At 39.4% G+C, this 17,018-nt stretch overlaps 1 protein-coding gene across 1 annotated transcript in view; it reads right to left on the bottom strand.

Moving 5' to 3' along the window:
* Nucleotides 1-760: 760 nt before the first annotated feature.
* The window catches only part of LOC133518568 (uncharacterized), a 49,539-nt gene continuing 33,281 nt past the window's right edge, over nt 761-17,018 (bottom strand). The window contains exon 2 of the mRNA XM_061852230.1: nt 761-1,171. Coding sequence (XP_061708214.1) covers nt 761-1,171 — 411 coding nt within the window. The remainder of the gene's footprint in view (nt 1,172-17,018) is intronic.

Below are 17,018 nucleotides of genomic sequence, written 5' to 3'. Positions count from 1 at the left end.
TGTTGCCGTTTCATTGGGAAGTTTTGCGTAACATTGTTCGGTTTCGTGGCATATTCTCGAACACCTACCACATTTTCTTAATGATAGCGTACACTGATACGGAAGCAATTTATTAGGATCGGCATAATTGTAGTGCTTCTGTACCTAACCTTACGGAACGATCATCAATGCCGTGCAAAATGCATTCTACCGCACGCTTACCGAAAATATTACATGTACTTGTCATCGCTACCTTCTCATAGTAATATTCTTCCAAAGAGTCGGAGAACCGGGCCCTTTTAGCTAACATATCAGTGAGCATACTACCATAATTTTCTTCGGACGGAAAAGCTGATAAAAGATTTCCCTGCCATTCGGCCCATGAAAAGAGAACAGATGGGAGAGTTTCATACCACCTCTGTGCAATACCTTTTACTTTTGGCAATGAAAAGTGTACAATCTGCTTTTCTGACCCGTTGTAGATGCTAACGCATTCATTTATCTTATGTAGCCAAATAGTCATAGTCTGTTCCTTTTTACATGAATCGAATTCAGGTACAGTATTATTCATAGAACCAAGTTTATCTGTACCAACATTAGGATTACTAAATGTTTTTAAGGCTGATACTAGGTCCCCAATGTTAGTATTACTCAATGGCTCACCAGTATCCTTGGTTCTTGGCTCGTTACGACTGCGTGCCCCCTGTGCCTGTGTCCGCTCGTTGCTACGTCGAGGCGGCGCGATCGGCTGCTGCACTGGCTCCATGACCGACGTGTCAGGCTACGCGGGCGGTGCTTCGACGGCCCCGGAGCAGCCGATCACGTGGCTCTGCAGAGTGCCGGAGTCCCGGCTGAGCGTCCGTTGGTTCCGCATCCGACGGCAGCGCGACCGTCGACTGCTCTGGCGTCGGCTGCGCCTCTCGCCCCGCCGACGCTGGTCTTCGACCGGAGAGCAGCGGCTGATACGTCTCCGCGCGCTGACTGGTGCGACTGCGTGCGCGCCGACTGGTGCGACTACGCGAGCGCCAACAAACTGGTGCGGCTGCGCCACCGCCGTGGTGCCCGACTGCTCGTCCGTCGCCTGGCTCTGCTGCGCGACCGTTGGTGCCTCGAAACCTCTCTCGTAGGACCGGTAGGACTCGTGGGAGTATGTATACAGGACCCGTCCATGAGCTCCAGTATCCATAACAACCTGGAAAGTTCAAGTAATTCGCGAAGATCACAGGCATCACAGCTGGCGTGATATGAAGTAAGCCTAACTAAAGTCAAGCGCATAAGTAATTTATTTTTATTATTTAATATGTGAATCTCTTTAGCAATAGTTATACCGGAAACGAAAAGGGGATTAAATTAATATCAGTTTTACTACTGCGATTGTGATTAAACCTCTAGATTATAAGTAGATTTTATCATTTTGGAAACACGGTTAGGTATTGCAGGCACCTATTAAAATTAACTTTAGCACAGTATACACTACTCAACGCTGTTCCAAAATAAACCATCTAAATAATAAAAGCTCAGCTCAGCAAATACTGATGCAATGTCAGTATTAAACAATATATTTTCATTAATTAACACTTGCAGCAATTTATTTGCATAAATGAACGTAATTCCATAACAACAACTACATACCTTTGTTAAATTTGTAAGTAATCGGTTAGGAGAAAAGTATATATTCAAAATGTAGGTAGTGGACGTAAAAGTTAACGAAAACAACGGAATAAAACATAAGGAGAAAAAAAATGAAATTATAAATATCACTTTAATGGGTTATATATCCCACTGGCTGAGATGTAAATGCAGGAGGCTGACTTAATGGTTTTAAATTGCCAAAGGTATGTGATTTAAGTAAATAAATGAAATATCGTAATGGATTTAAGTACTTACTATTTATTATCACTGTGTTTATACACACATTTAACTCACCAATTACAAACGCTTGCCTTACTCGTATGCAATTTATAACGTAAAACGTGTAGTTGTAAACAAATTATGTAATATGCAGGTTAGTGTTTAATTTGAGAACTCCTTTCCTTTTGCTGGTTAAATCAAGACTGCCCTACGGCCGTTGCGACTATTCCCGCTACTTCAAGCGTCATCACTGTCGGCCAATCAGAACGCCGCGCCACCATTTTAGCAGTGCCCTGATTGGTCGACATGCCAACGGTCAAGTCTTGGTTTAATCATTACACTCACTTCTTTTACTAAATAAATCAGATTATTATTAATAAAGTACAAGTATATGTAAATAATTTGTTATTAATTATATAAAGCTAACATATATATGTTAGCTTTAAGCCATTGGTTGCCTCAAATAAAGATTTTTATTTTCATCCATTCATAGGTATTATGAGATGAAATGCGAGGCTATCGTCTGATTTTATATGATTACAAGCTTTTATTTAGTTTCACCTCTCCCGTTGTCTATATGTAATCTAACCTTGCAAGTTAAGTGTGATCCACTTCCCGGTTTCCCGTGAAGCTGACAATTTGCATACGTACTCGTAAGTCGGGTGACAATACAATATTATGGTACCATCGAGCTGATCTCATGATGGAGACTGAAGGTGGCCATGGGAACTATGTGATAAAACAACGCAACCTCATTTTGTTTAGGGTTGTTAGAATTGTCTTGATGAGTATTAGTTGCCTGTAGAAAGAAAAGTACAGTCAACGATAAAAGCTTGTACCAACAATTTAATTCTTGTCCAAAACTTTATGGATGCAAAAGCGCTGCAGGCAACTTAATCAGAAGATCCTCATCTCCTTGAACCTGAAAACATCGTGAGGAAATTGAACTATTAATAGTCCCAATAATGCCTACTTTCCCCTATGGGCTCGAAGGTCAGATAGCAGTCGCTTTCGTAAAACTAGTGCTTATAATATAAATTATGGGATTATATTACTTTTTTATCAAGCAATAACGTCTGCGAACGATGACGTGCGAGCGGGATGTCGCTATAATATGCGCATAGCGTTGTCTTGCTCAAATTTCGGTGCGAATAAATTTATAGTGGAAAAATTTACAGCCTAAGTTATGACTTGGGCTGTAAATTTTTCCGGGTATGCCCGGACTTGAACTCACGACCATTGCCAGCTAAGCTACCAAGATCTCACTCAAGGATAGCAAATATTTCCACCATATCGGCCTTTAAATTAAAATAAAATAAAATAAATTAAAACAAATCATCATTAAATTGTCTGAAAGTATTTTTTATAAGTAATATCTAGATAGGAAAATGCGGACTACGTTTGTATGGAGTAGCGGTTTATGCGCGGTCGACTACTTTTCTCTTAAAAAGACAATATGGTTTTATCTTACACCTACATGTTTCAGCATTATTGGACCCGATATTGTGAAGTTACATTTTCATCTTGAAATGATAGAAATATTCCCATCGACCTTCGGTATTTCGATTTGGGATGTCCTTTACAAGGGTGTTATCGCAGATTAAATAATAAGTATACCTACTTGACGATATGCCATTGTAAAGTTTGAAGAAGGTGAGTTGTACGGCTGTTTTCTCCACACTACTACATTTTAGTGTAAAAAATAGCAATTAAGAGCCCTTAATCCTTGGAGCGTTCTCCGATTTCACGAAATAACGCTCGATAGATGGCGTTGGCGCTCGGTACGCGAGCGCCGGCAACGCGACGCGCGTTTCAATGCAGACTAGAATAATCTTGATAGTTTTCAATATACTTTCAAGCAACATTAATTTTAGTGTCATATGATATCATATGGGCACTCTTTATTTATTGTATATGCACAGTAGTTTTTTTTATGTACACTACTACTAAGTGTACAGACTACAGAGTGTACTATAACCCTTGCTCTTTATTCTGTCTCTTTCACACCAATGGAAAATGAAGAAGTTACTAAATGACTGCAGGTATAAATAAAGTATATTAGTGCGATAGAGAGACAGATAGTGTTTCGTTGTCGTATCGTAAACGATTGGCATGTTGGCCACACACTTGCTTAGTGCCTAGCCAAAATACCAATCGTTTGCGTATATTAGTGCGATAGAGAGAGAGTAGTGTTTCGTTGTCGTATCGTAAACGATTGGCATGTTGGCTACGCACCCATGATACCTAGCCAAGAAGCCAATCGATTGCGCATATTAGTGCGATAGAGAGACAGATAGTGTTTCCTTGTCGTATCGTAAACGTTTGGCATGTTGGCTACGCACCCATGCTGCCCAGCCAAGATGCCAATCGTTTGTGCATATTAGTACGAGAGAGAGACAGATAGTGTTTCGTTGTCGTATCGATTGGCATGGTGGCTACGCACCCGTGCTGCCTAGTCAAGATGCCAATCGTTTGCGCACATTAGTGCTATAGAGTTTCAGTGTTATTTGTATTGTTATTTGTCACGTTAGGGTTTGTATTATTATTTTTGACCCGAATGAAGTCCATCCAGGTTCTTATGATGGAGTCAGGAGTTGGTCACCAGAACTCCTAATCTACTCATTATAATTCCATCGTGCTTGGGCTCAAAAGATTTGCCCTGACGAACACCATCGATCTAGATGAGGTCCAGGGTCTCATGACGGAGTCAGGAGTTGGTCACCAGAACTCCCAGAACTCCTAATTTACTCATCATAACTCCATCGAGTTTGGGCTCAATAGATTTACCCTGATGAGCACCATCAATCTAGATGAAGTCCAGGGTCTCATGATGGAGTCAGGAGTAGGTCACTAGAACTCCTAATCTACTCATTATAATTCCATCGTATTTGAACTCAATAGATTTGCCCTGACGAGTACCATCGATCTAAATGAAGTCCAGGGTCTCATGATGGAGTCAGGAGTTGGTCACTAGAACTCCTAATCTACTCATTATAATTCCATCGTGTTTGGGCTCAAAAGATTTGCCCCGACGAGTACCATCGATCTAGATGAAGTCCAGGGTCTCATGATGGAGTCAGGAGTTGGTCACCATAATTCCTAATCTACTCATCATAACTCCATCGTGTTTGGGCTCAATAGATTTGCCCTCACGAGCACCATCAATCTAGATGATGTTCAGGGTCTCATGATGGAGTCAGGAGTTGGTCACTAGAACTCCTAATCTACTCATTATAATTCCATCGTGTTTGGGCTCAAAATATTTGCCCTGACGAGTACCATCGATCTAGATGAAGTCCAGGGTCTCATGATCATGATGGAGTCAGGAGTTGGTCACCAGAACTCCTAATCTACTCATTATAATTCCATCGTGTTTGGGCTCAAAAGATTTGCCCTGACGAGTATCATCGATCTAGATGAAGTCCAGGGTCTCATGATGGAGTCAGGAGTTGGTCACCATAATTCCTAATCTACTCATCGTAACTCCATCGTGTTTGGGCTCAATAGATTTGCCCTCACGAGCACCATCAATCTAGATGATGTTCAGGGTTCAGGGTCTCATGATGGAGTCAGGAGTAGGTCACTAGAACTCCTAATCTACTCATTATAATTCCATCGTGTTTGGGCTCAAAAGATTTGCCCTGACGAGTACCATCGATCTAGATGAAGTCCAGGGTCTCATGATGGAGTCAGGAGTTGGTCACCATAATTCCTAATCTACTCATCATAACTCCATCGTGTTTGGGCTCAATAGATTTGCCCTCACTAGCACCATCAATCTAGATGATGTTCAGGGTCTCATGATGGAGTCAGGAGTTGGTCACTAGAACTCCTAATCTACTCATTATAATTCCATCGTGTTTGGGCTCAAAAGATTTGCCCTGACGAGTACCATCGATCTAGATGAAGTCCAGGGTCTCATGATGGAGTCAGGAGTTGGTCACCAGAACTCGTAATCTATTTATCATAACTCCATCGTGTTTGGGCTCAATAGATTTACTCCGACAAGCACCATCAAATTACCATTATGATGAATAGATTAGGAGTTCTGGTGACCAACTACTGAGTCCATCATGAGACCCTCGACTTAATCTAGATCGATGGTACTCGTCAGGGCAAATCTTTTGAGCCCAAACACGATGGAGTTATGATGAATAGACTAGGAGTTCTGGTGATCAACTCCTGAGTCCATCATGAGACCCTGGACCTGATCTAGATTGATGGTGCTCGTCAGGGCAACTCTATTGAGCCCAAACACGATGGAGTTATGATGAGTAGATTAGGAGTTCTGGTGACCAACTCCTGACTCCATCATGAGACCCTGGACCTCATCTAGATCGATGGTGCTCGTCAGGGCAAATCTTTTGAGCCCAAACACGTTGGAATTATAATGAGTAGATTAGGAGTTCTAGTGACCAACTCCTGACTCCATCATGAGACCTGGACTTTATCTAGATTGATGATGCTCGTCAGGGCAAATCTATTGAGCCCAAACACGATGAGGTTATGATGAGTAGTTTAGGAGTTCTGGTGACCAACTCTTGACTCCATCATGAGACCCTGGACCTCATCTAGATCGATGGTGTTCATCAGGGCAAATCTATTGAGCCCAAGCACGATGGAGTTATGATGAGTAGATTAGGAGTTCTGGTGACCAACTCCTGACTCCATCATGAGACCCTGGACCTCATCTAGATCGATGGTGCTCATCAGGGCAAATCTTTTGAGCCCAAACACGTTGGAATTATAATGAGTAGATTAGGAGTTCTAGTGACCAACTCCTGACTCCATCATGAGACCCTGGACTTTATCTAGATTGATGATGCTCGTCAGGGCAAATCTATTGAGCCCGAACACGATGAGGTTATGATGAGTAGATTAGGAGTTCTGGTGACCAACTCCTGACTCCATCATGAGACCCTGGGCCTCATCTAGATCGATGGTGTTCATCAGGGCAAATCTATTGAGCCCAAACACGATGGAGTTATGATGAGTAGATTAGGAGTTCTGGTGACCAGCTCCTGACTCCATCATGAGACCCTGGACCTCATCTAGATTGATGGTGCTCGTCAGGGCAACTCTATTGAACCCAAACACGATGGAGTTATGATGAGTAGATTAGGAGTTCTGGTGACCAGCTCCTGACTCCATCATGAGACCCTGGACCTCATCTAGATTGAAGGTGCTCGTCAGGGCAACTCTATTGAGCCCAAACACGATGGAGTTATGATGAGTAGAGTAGGAGTTCTGGTGACCAACTCCTGACTCCATCATGAGATCCTGGACCTCATCTAGATCGATGGTGCTCATCAGGGCAAATCTTTTGAGCCCAAACACGTTGGAATTATAATGAGTAGATTAGGAGTTCTAGTGACCAACTCCTGACTCCATCATGAGACCCTGGACTTTATCTAGATTGATGATGCTCGTCAGGGCAAATCTATTGAGCCCGAACACGATGAGGTTATGATGAGTAGTTTAGGAGTTCTGGTGACCAACTCCTGACTCCATCATGAGACCCTGGGCCTCATCTAGATCGATGGTGTTCATCAGGGCAAATCTATTGAGCCCAAACACGATGGAGTTATGATGAGTAGATTAGGAGTTCTGGTGACCAGCTCCTGACTCCATCATGAGACCCTGGACCTCATCTAGATTGATGGTGTTCGTCAGGGCAACTCTATTGAACCCAAACACGATGGAGTTATGATGAGTAGATTAGGAGTTCTGGTGACCAGCTCCTGACTCCATCATGAGACCCTGGACCTCATCTAGATTGAATGTGCTCGTCAGGGCAACTCTGTTGAGCCCAAACACGATGGAATTATCATGAGTAGATTAGGAGTTCTAGTGACCAACTCCTGACTCCATCATGAGACCCTGGACCTCATCTAGATCGATGGTGTTCGTCAGGGCAAATCTTTTGAGCCCAAACACGATGGGATTATAATTAGTAGATTAGGAGTTCTGGTGACCAACTCCTGACTCCTACATGAGAACTTGGACTTCATCCGGGTCAAAAATAATAATGCAAACCCTAACGTAATTTCAAGTGAAAATGCGTTTTTCAGAAAATCGCAGCCAAATAACACTAGACCTTACTCATAGTGTTGTGTTCCTGCCGGTGAGTAAGGTTGCCAGAGCTCAACGAGGGGTGGGAGGGGGTTAGGGTCGGCAACGCGCATGTAACTCCTCTGGAGTTGCAGGCGTACATATGCGGGCCGTATGCTTGTTTGCCACCGACTTAGTATTAAAAAAAAAGTAACACTGAAAATCCATCAATAAGCGAGTCTGTTAGGCATACTGTAAAAAATGAACTTTTATTAAGATTTTCTAATCGCAGTATATAGCATTTCTCGGAACTCCGTAGCTGATTACGATCGCAACGAATGCCTGACAATCGAGCACAGGTCCGTCCTCTAAGCGCGCTCCGCGCGGACTGAGAGCGGGGCGTCGCTGCTGCGTGATTTATACGTGTTTTAAAAAAAATATAAATTTACGGCAATGTAGGTCCCATAGTTACGATTTTTTTTTTATAGGTTAACATAAAGTTACAGTTTGCTATAATATTATTTTTAAAGCAAAATATGCGTACTATTTGCGGAAATAAAATATAATAAAACCCTGTTTTCGCCAAAAAAATGAAGAAAACTCGGAAGGTATTTTATCAGTTTTTTCAAATGAATCTTCAATTGTTAATCATTCCAGCCCCTCGTACGAGATATGTTGAATCAAATTGTAGTCATTCATGTACCAAATGATTCTTGTTTATAGCAAAATTGAGAACCGAAACGCCACATGTCACTGCAAAATTTGGAAAAGACTCCCAAAAAACCTCATTAAAAAAGAGGTTTAAAAGAGAAAATGAAAATTTGAACTGTTGGAGCCCCTAGTTTAGGAAACGATTATTTAAGTACGTTATCAGTTTTTGAATAAATACTAATAGTTACGTCGTAATCTTGAATGAAAAAGGAAGCATTTTACAAAATACGCTCGTCTGTAGGAATAAGGCCTCTTAAATGATACATGTCATATGCTCTTTATGCACCTTTCTTCAATGCAAATCCACATGCACATTGACACTTTCAATAATTGTAGCACTCATTTTAATCTCTGCACGACAACAAAAGCAGGTCCATTACAATGGCAACAAGATCTTAAATAATATTAAACGCAGGTTTATTTCTTGCACCAATAATTACAGTGCGTGCAAGTTGACCTGCGTTTAATATTCTATAATAGAATGACACATATTTAAATGCTTAATCTTAATTCATATTGCACTTTTTCTCTATATTATACAGCATTTTCGCTGTGTTTCGGGAAAACTATGCTATCGGTTACGACGGAGAGCAACGAGCGTAGCATAACAATGAAAATTGCAGTCATTGAGTAGCTTATATTAAAGTACCCAGCGATAAATATTGTACATCGGTTTTTAAAAAGTGAATATTGGAGACAACGAGACTAGAGTACTTGAGGTACCTATATGTTGGTCACCCCTGACATTATTATGATGACGTATCTGTCGTAGCATTTTGCAATCTGTGACGGTTTCGCAATTGGTTGGGTATGGCCAAATTGATACATATTGACAAGGTGCCAATTTGAATTCTTTTGCTATTGTCAATTGGATAAGGCTCTGAGTATTACAGTTTCATCGTGTCCAGACGGACAGACGACGTCCGGCCATGCGTCCGTCTGCCTTACTCTGAAACTATAAGCTGAGACGGAGATGAGCGGAGATGAGAGACATGCGGGAATCAACCACATCTCTTCTACTGTGACGGAGATAAGCGGAGATGAGAGACGTGCAGGAATCAACCACATCTCTTCTACTGAGACGAAGATAGGCGAAGATGAGAGACGTGCGGGAATCGTCTCTCTTCTCGACTCTTCTCCGTCTCAGTAGAAGAGGTGTGGTTGATTTCCGCATGTCTCTCATCTCCGCTCAAGAAGAAAGGCAGCGTAATGTGGGAATCATGCCAACAACAAGGAAATGCACATATCGGTCATAGGTTTCATCGGTTTCGGGTCAGATTTAAAACAAAAGTTGTTACTCTTGCGAACAACAGTTAATATTAACAGAAAATAAGTACCTAACCTTTTTATAAATATAAAGAACAGAAAATTTGGTTTCAAAACCCTCAACTTAGTGTTTGTGAACAGAACCCCTAGTGAAAATTTATTCGATAGCGTGACGTGACGTACGCGTTTGCGTTAAGTCTCATTTTGTATGGGATTTAGAAACAGCGCGCCATGCGGTACGTTTTGGAAACTCAAAATCCCATACAAAATGAGACTTAACGCACGCGTCGTCGTGAATAGAGAGACAGAGACAGAGATAGAGATCTTTATTTGCATACCAATATATGTTACATACATAGACCCAGGTAGGGAATAACACGATCTATAATGATAATTACACACGTAATTGTATAACGTGTAATATACTATCAAATCATCGAAATACAAGGTTAGACCCAATCCCGAACGGTCTCTAATTTGCAAATCGAATTGGATCAAATAATACCTTCGCCCCAATTAGAGCAGGTCGATCGGAATTATAACGGAGACGTGGCTTCGACCCGCAGATACATGCCTAACGGAATTAGGGAACGCATCAAAAGTAACGGATCAGAGAACACGTCAAAAGTATCTAGTTATTCCAACATCTTAACAAGAATAATATATATGTAAGTACTTACATAGATGTCTATATATCGATACCTCCTAAGTGTAGGCAAGTGAAAAACCAGGATTTTGTAAGAGAGCGGTTCAAAGTTATAGCGGAAAGTAACTTCCGTGTTTGTTAATGTAGTTCCATAAAATGCTGGATTTGTTCTGGCAAAATCTCTAGATTATGTCTGCGTAAATGTAATTCTACAATGTATCGCAGTTTACACTTTACTCCAGTATAAGTGTATTTTAGTGGAGCCAACAAGCACTTGTGATTTCATTGTTATTATGTCAATATTATTAATTATTTATTATTCTTATTATATTTGGATTTGATTTGATTTTAATGTACTTACTAACCCCTAGCTATAACGATGGTACTAACAATGTTTTATGGAATTTTTATGGTTCTGAAATAAAAATATTTTTTTTTTATCCAGTATAGGTACGTTAAAATTTTACAATTATTAAGATAAAATTTGATTCAAAGTAGAATTGCATGTTACCTAATTATTAAAACATTAAGTTAAGGTTTTGTGTAAATTGGTTTGAATATGACGAGGTTGTCGAAAAAAATCACACTGGCTTGGAAATTTCCTATTTCCTATTTTTCCTAGAACGAAAGATATCTTTACACCTGTATAGGGTTCTCAAAAATGCAAATGAATACAACATTCATAATTCAATGATATAATAAGATTTGAAACAGCCATTATCATAATTAATATTATCATTGTCATGGCGTATACACGTAATGAATAAACCAGTTCCTACTGAATACTAGTTCCTAATTCCCGATTGTTGCAACCCTACCGTCAATTTTTTTTAAAATTGCAATTTTAGTGATGTCATTTGACATTGAACCTATTATGTCAGCTTTTTGTGTATGTAAAAATTCACTTAAGCTCTTTTTACACTACAAACAAACATTATCGCAATAAAATTATAAAATATGTATCAGAAGCTAGGTACCTCTGATAATACAAATCACTTATTATTCAAGTATTTTTTTCATGAGTATTATCCGAGTAGAACAAGGTTAATTTTCATACAAGTCATTGAATACGCGTCTATTTAGACATATGTTTGTGCTCCAATTGAATACACGCCTTATATAACAACCGCAACCTCATATTAAATTTACATAACAAATAAATTTAAACCATAATAGTTTGAGACAAAGCCGCATTCTGATTAATTCATTCAAATCAAACATCACCCGTTTATCCGCCATATGTCTGACGTGCAATAATACCTTCGTAATAGTAGTCTTTAATTACTTAGACATAATGGTGACATTCCCATGTTTAAAGGATCAGAGCATTTAATTGTTCTGCTGATTCCCATTGCTTGACGAAAAGTAGGCGAGTCGAACGGTAAGACCCACTGTACACCCACCCGCGACACGAATATGAAGTGATGCTTGGGATCGCCGCCATATATGATATAATGAGGTGGGGACATATAGAAATAATATATAGTACCTAAACACCCCTATAATGAAATAGGCACCAGTAATGGGATTGTATATTATTTTATTACCAAGAAATAAAACAGAAGCAGACAAGTTAAGAACAATATAGGCAATGTATACGTCACTAGTACAGTATATATTATGATGTTTCCTTAAACATATCTCACTGAGTACATAAGTGGTATCAGAATAAGTATAAACCTAGCAACATGCAAACACTATTTCCGCTGCAAAATTTATATGCATTAACAACGAATTCTACTACTTATTTTTTTTATTTTGTACTTTTTTGAGACAGCATACGCGATACGCCTGAGCCCTACGGCAGTGTCTTACCTGAGCGAATAACTCGCGAACGCGAAGCGGTGCGGCTCGGGTGAATGAGAGCTGAAATGTTAGTTTGCTAGTGTGGGTCAAGTCTTGGAAGCTGAAATTGACCCACTCCTCGATTTCAGATTGAGCTGAAATTTTGCATAAGTACATATATATGTAAATCTGATGACAATATTATGATGACATGGAGCTAATCTGATGATGGAGACAGGAGGTGGCCATAGGAACTCTGTGATAAAACAACGCACCCTAACTGTGTTTGGGGTTTTTAGAGTTGGCTCGATAAGTAATAGTCGCCTATGAAAAAAGGTAAGAGCGATAAAAACTTGTACCTAAAATGAAATTTTTGCCAAAAAATTATTTCGGCTTTGGCCTGGGTCAGCTCTGAGCATGCGTTTCATGGTCGAGGCGTGCGTGAGCGTTAACTTGTACACGCGTTGAGCGATAGGAATATGACCCTATAATCCTGAGAGCTATATGGAAGGCACCTCGCTAATTTGGAATTATGCCAAGTTAAGAGGAAGCTAAAAATATATGGAAAGCATATGGTTTAGAAATGTAAGATTCATTGTTTAGTAAAGAGCCAGTGACATCAATACACACTGACAGTAAGGTTTAGGAGGTATTAAGCATAATAAATAATTTTAAAGCTGTTTTTTAAATTCTCACTAGAGGCCAAAAAAAAAAATCTATGATGATAGCTAAAACAAAGAACTTATGATAATTATACATAGGAAATACCTTTATAATGGACGTGACACCAATAATGAAACGTTAACCACGAATCCTGTAAAATAAGTATTTAAAATCAGTTTTTAAACAGCGGCAAAATTTTACCATAAACAAATAGAGCTGCTTAAGTTTCACGTTTAATTAATATCGGTCTGTTCCAAAAGAACAGGCGAAACGGTTCGGACTGTTGGAAAAAAAACCAATTGCAGTAGGTATATTTTCTTAAACACGAAGAAAAATCAGTAAATATCAAAATTACTCCAAATTTTCTCTTCAAAGTTTCATGATTGGTGCCCTAGTACAGTCACCATCAGATATATCAGGGCGGCCAAGGTGCTCACAGATATCTGAACACGCTTCTATTGGCTATAGGCGCTAGAGTGCGCGTTTAGATATGTTTCAGCACGTGGAGTATGTACGTTACTACTAGGTTATAATTTCAGTCTAGCTAGATCTGGAATCATGCTGTTCCAGGTCCATCATGCGATTCATCAGATATTCTTTCTTTGCCCGTTTTCCTGATATTGGGGTTGTTTAAAACTTAGTGTGCGCGTCTTCAAGTCTTGAAGTCCACATGATGCCAGAAATTCTGCTCGCTGGAGCCCGCCATGACACTACTGGTAAATGTGTCGCAGTGACCGGACCGGCTCTGACCAGAGTTTACTGATACTGGATTTTTTTTTATTATAGCCTATTTTGTGTCCCACTGCTGAGCAAAGGCCTCCCCTTTTTTCCGCCTCCACTGAAAGAAATGTTTGCATAACTGTAACAAAATTTTGGTTACTGTTTACACAAAAATTGGGACTTGCGAACTATGTGTTATATGTTACAAAACCGTGTTTGGCTATCAGTGTTCAGGCACTGGGTATACACTACAAAATAAGTTTGTAAATTTATGCAAAGTTTATTTTCTTATAACCGTAGTTTAGTTATTTAGTAAAGTTACAAAACCAGTTCGGCTATCTATTTTTTTCAGTGTCTCATCACGGATTGAAGTATGTTCCCGCCAGTCTCTGCAAAAAGCGTCGAGGTCATCCCGCCATCTCTTTTTTGGTCTGCCTCTGCCCCGGCTAATCTGCGGTGTCCATTCGGTAGCCAATTTGGCAATTCGGGTTACGTAACCAACATGGCAAAAATGTAACACGTCCGTTCGTCTATCGTTTTGCCGTATATAAAGCTATGTAACTCGGAAAACTATTAATTAAAATTATTATTACTATTAGGCATTAATTAAATTTGGAGCATAAGTGTGTTTTATGAGCCGCTATTTAGTTTAGAAGTCAACATTTAGTCAACACTCCATACAAAACGTAGCTAAAAGTGATAAAAAAATCGGTAAAAATCTACAAGTAATACATCATTATTCGATACGACTAAAAACTACTTTAAGGTTTTTTTTCTGTAAAAGCTTCAAAAATAATTGCTTCGAAAGTCCACAAAATAAATGCGAACCTGACTTAACATGATGTTGTGTGTAAAGTTGTGTTGTAAGACACTTGCAATGGATCTCGAAAATACATGTTGTTGATTAAGATGCTCATTTATTTTTATATCAAAATATAAAATATTTATACTTAAAATCTACGAATATACCATAGTACCAGATACCATAGTATTAAATTCGGTTTTTTAATAATGGGATAAATATTTATGATGCATGATAAAAATTTACCAATTCTACTGACAGCATTTCAGACGTACTTATTGGAATTTAAATTTCCATTTCAATAACAATAAAATTTCACTGTCTCGTACATTTCCCTTAACACTTCAACGTAGATTAGTCCCGCGACAGTCGACGGGTTAATCAATCCCGTAACGGAGGTGCCTAGTCGACAATCGAAATACAGATCGCCCGATTTGGACGGTCGCCAGCCGATTGGCGCGTGAAATATGCTGCAGGTTGTCGGGGATTTATATCCGATTGACGAATAGGCACAATGTAGGAAAGTATATGACAAAGACGAAAAACAACTTAGGCATATTACAATGCATATATACATCAAAAACTACTACCAGTTCGTAATTTTTTTCTTTTTCTACTCGTCGACTGAACAGCTATAAGATTCATTTCGATACGCTGTATTCAACTGTAAAAAATTGACCAATCACGTGCCGATGCCGCCGCACTCCGAAAGAAAATACTAAACGGTTGCGGGGCGGCAGTCGCGCGTTAATGTCTACATTTTTGTCTTCTGAGATACTTGCCAATTTTCATTAATTATTTAGGTTTTTTAGTAAAAAAAGTATTACTTAAGATGACTCGTACAAAGTAGTGTAAGTATAGAATAGTGATATAATCAGGCTTTTTAATCTTGTACCTTACTTAGGCAACTTAGCAAGCTTCGATGCCTAAAAACGGTACTCGACTGAAAAGCTCTCTATTATATTACGATTGTATAAAATACTATTGCTTTTTGGCCCACTATCTCAATCATACATAATTTGAAACTTTGTAAAATTAGAATGGAAATTTTATACCAGCAAAATTACCACAAAATATTATATATATATATATATATATATATATATATATATATATATATACAAACATATTTTTACCCTAATTAATCACGTAGCCACGTGTTAAACTCGCATTCACCCTCGAATGATATATTTGGAACAAAAACGCATTCCCCCTTCCATCGGGCGCCGGTGGATTTATTCGTTTCTACTCTTACATTTGAATTTCGCGCTGAATCGCATTAGCCAAATACCCTGAAAGCTGCAGAACGCTTTTCGTTGACACGTTTTAGCGAAAAATGTAAACGTTTCACGAGGATTTTTGTTTAAATAACGATACGGGCGTTCGGATTCAACGCTTGTCAGTGCATCATATGATTTTGCATAGAGTCATACTACCCCCATATTGATCTTTTTAGGGTTCCGTAGTCAACTAGGAACCCTTATAGTTTCGCCATGTCCGTCTGTCTGTCTGTCCGAGGCTTTGCTCCGTGGGAAATTTGGCATGGATATATAAATCAATAAAACCGACAGTCTTACAATAAAATCTAAAAAAAATTTTTTTTAGGGTACCTCCCCTACACGTAAAGTGGGGGTGAAATTTTTTTTTTCGCTTCAACCCTAGAGTGTGGGGTATCGTTGGAAAGGTCTTTCAAAACTAATAGGAGTTTTCAAGAAACATTTTTTGATAAAGTGAATATATTTGGAGATAATTGCTCCGAAAGAAAAAAAATTGTGTCCCCCCCCTCTAACTTTTGAACCATGGGTCCAAAAAATATGAAAAAAATCTTGGAAGTAGAGCTTAAGAAAGACATTAAATGAAAAGTATAGCGGACATGATCAGTTTAGCTGTTTTTGAGTTATCGCAAAAAGTTTTCCCTTCATAGTAAAAAGACTTACTTTAATTAGGTACTGATTATGCAAATTTGCCTATTTGTTTAACTCGGGTGAAAGGTACCGTTTCATCCCTTGGTTAACAATTTACTATACTTTAAGCTCCAGTTTAGCTTATTGTGACGGAAGAGTAACTACGGAACCCTACACTGAGCGTGGCCCGACATGCTCTTGGCCGGTTTTTTTTTATTTTTGTATTATAATCCCAAATAAAGCGATGAGAGTTTTTTGAGAGAGACATGCTGGGATTTTGGAACCGGGAATAAGTTTGAATTCAGCTGTATTTTAAAGAAACATAACGAACTTACACTGGGAGGCATTATCATCTCATATCTTTTCCATCGCGGAACAATGGTGTTCCGGACCTTTGGGAGGCGTGCGCGGAGCCGAAACCAACACGTAGATTCCCTTTTGACAATTAAACGAAATGTAAGGGGTACACTGAGCGGATGCTGCCCTTGTCCGTTTCATGGGACGCACGCAGAGGCAGCTCCCGCCAGGGTGTAAGGAACTAAGGACTATTGAGAGTTGATGGAATCTCAAATGAACTAGGTTATTGGGTGAAAGCGATGTACTAAGTACTGGGCTATGGTATAAAAATCCAGACACCTGT

This window comes from Cydia pomonella, chromosome 6 (genome assembly GCF_033807575.1).
Source record: "Cydia pomonella isolate Wapato2018A chromosome 6, ilCydPomo1, whole genome shotgun sequence".
Lineage (NCBI taxonomy): Eukaryota > Metazoa > Arthropoda > Insecta > Lepidoptera > Tortricidae > Cydia > Cydia pomonella.
The sequence above is the reverse complement of the archived record's forward strand: the minus strand, read 5'-3'. Positions and strand labels throughout refer to the sequence as shown.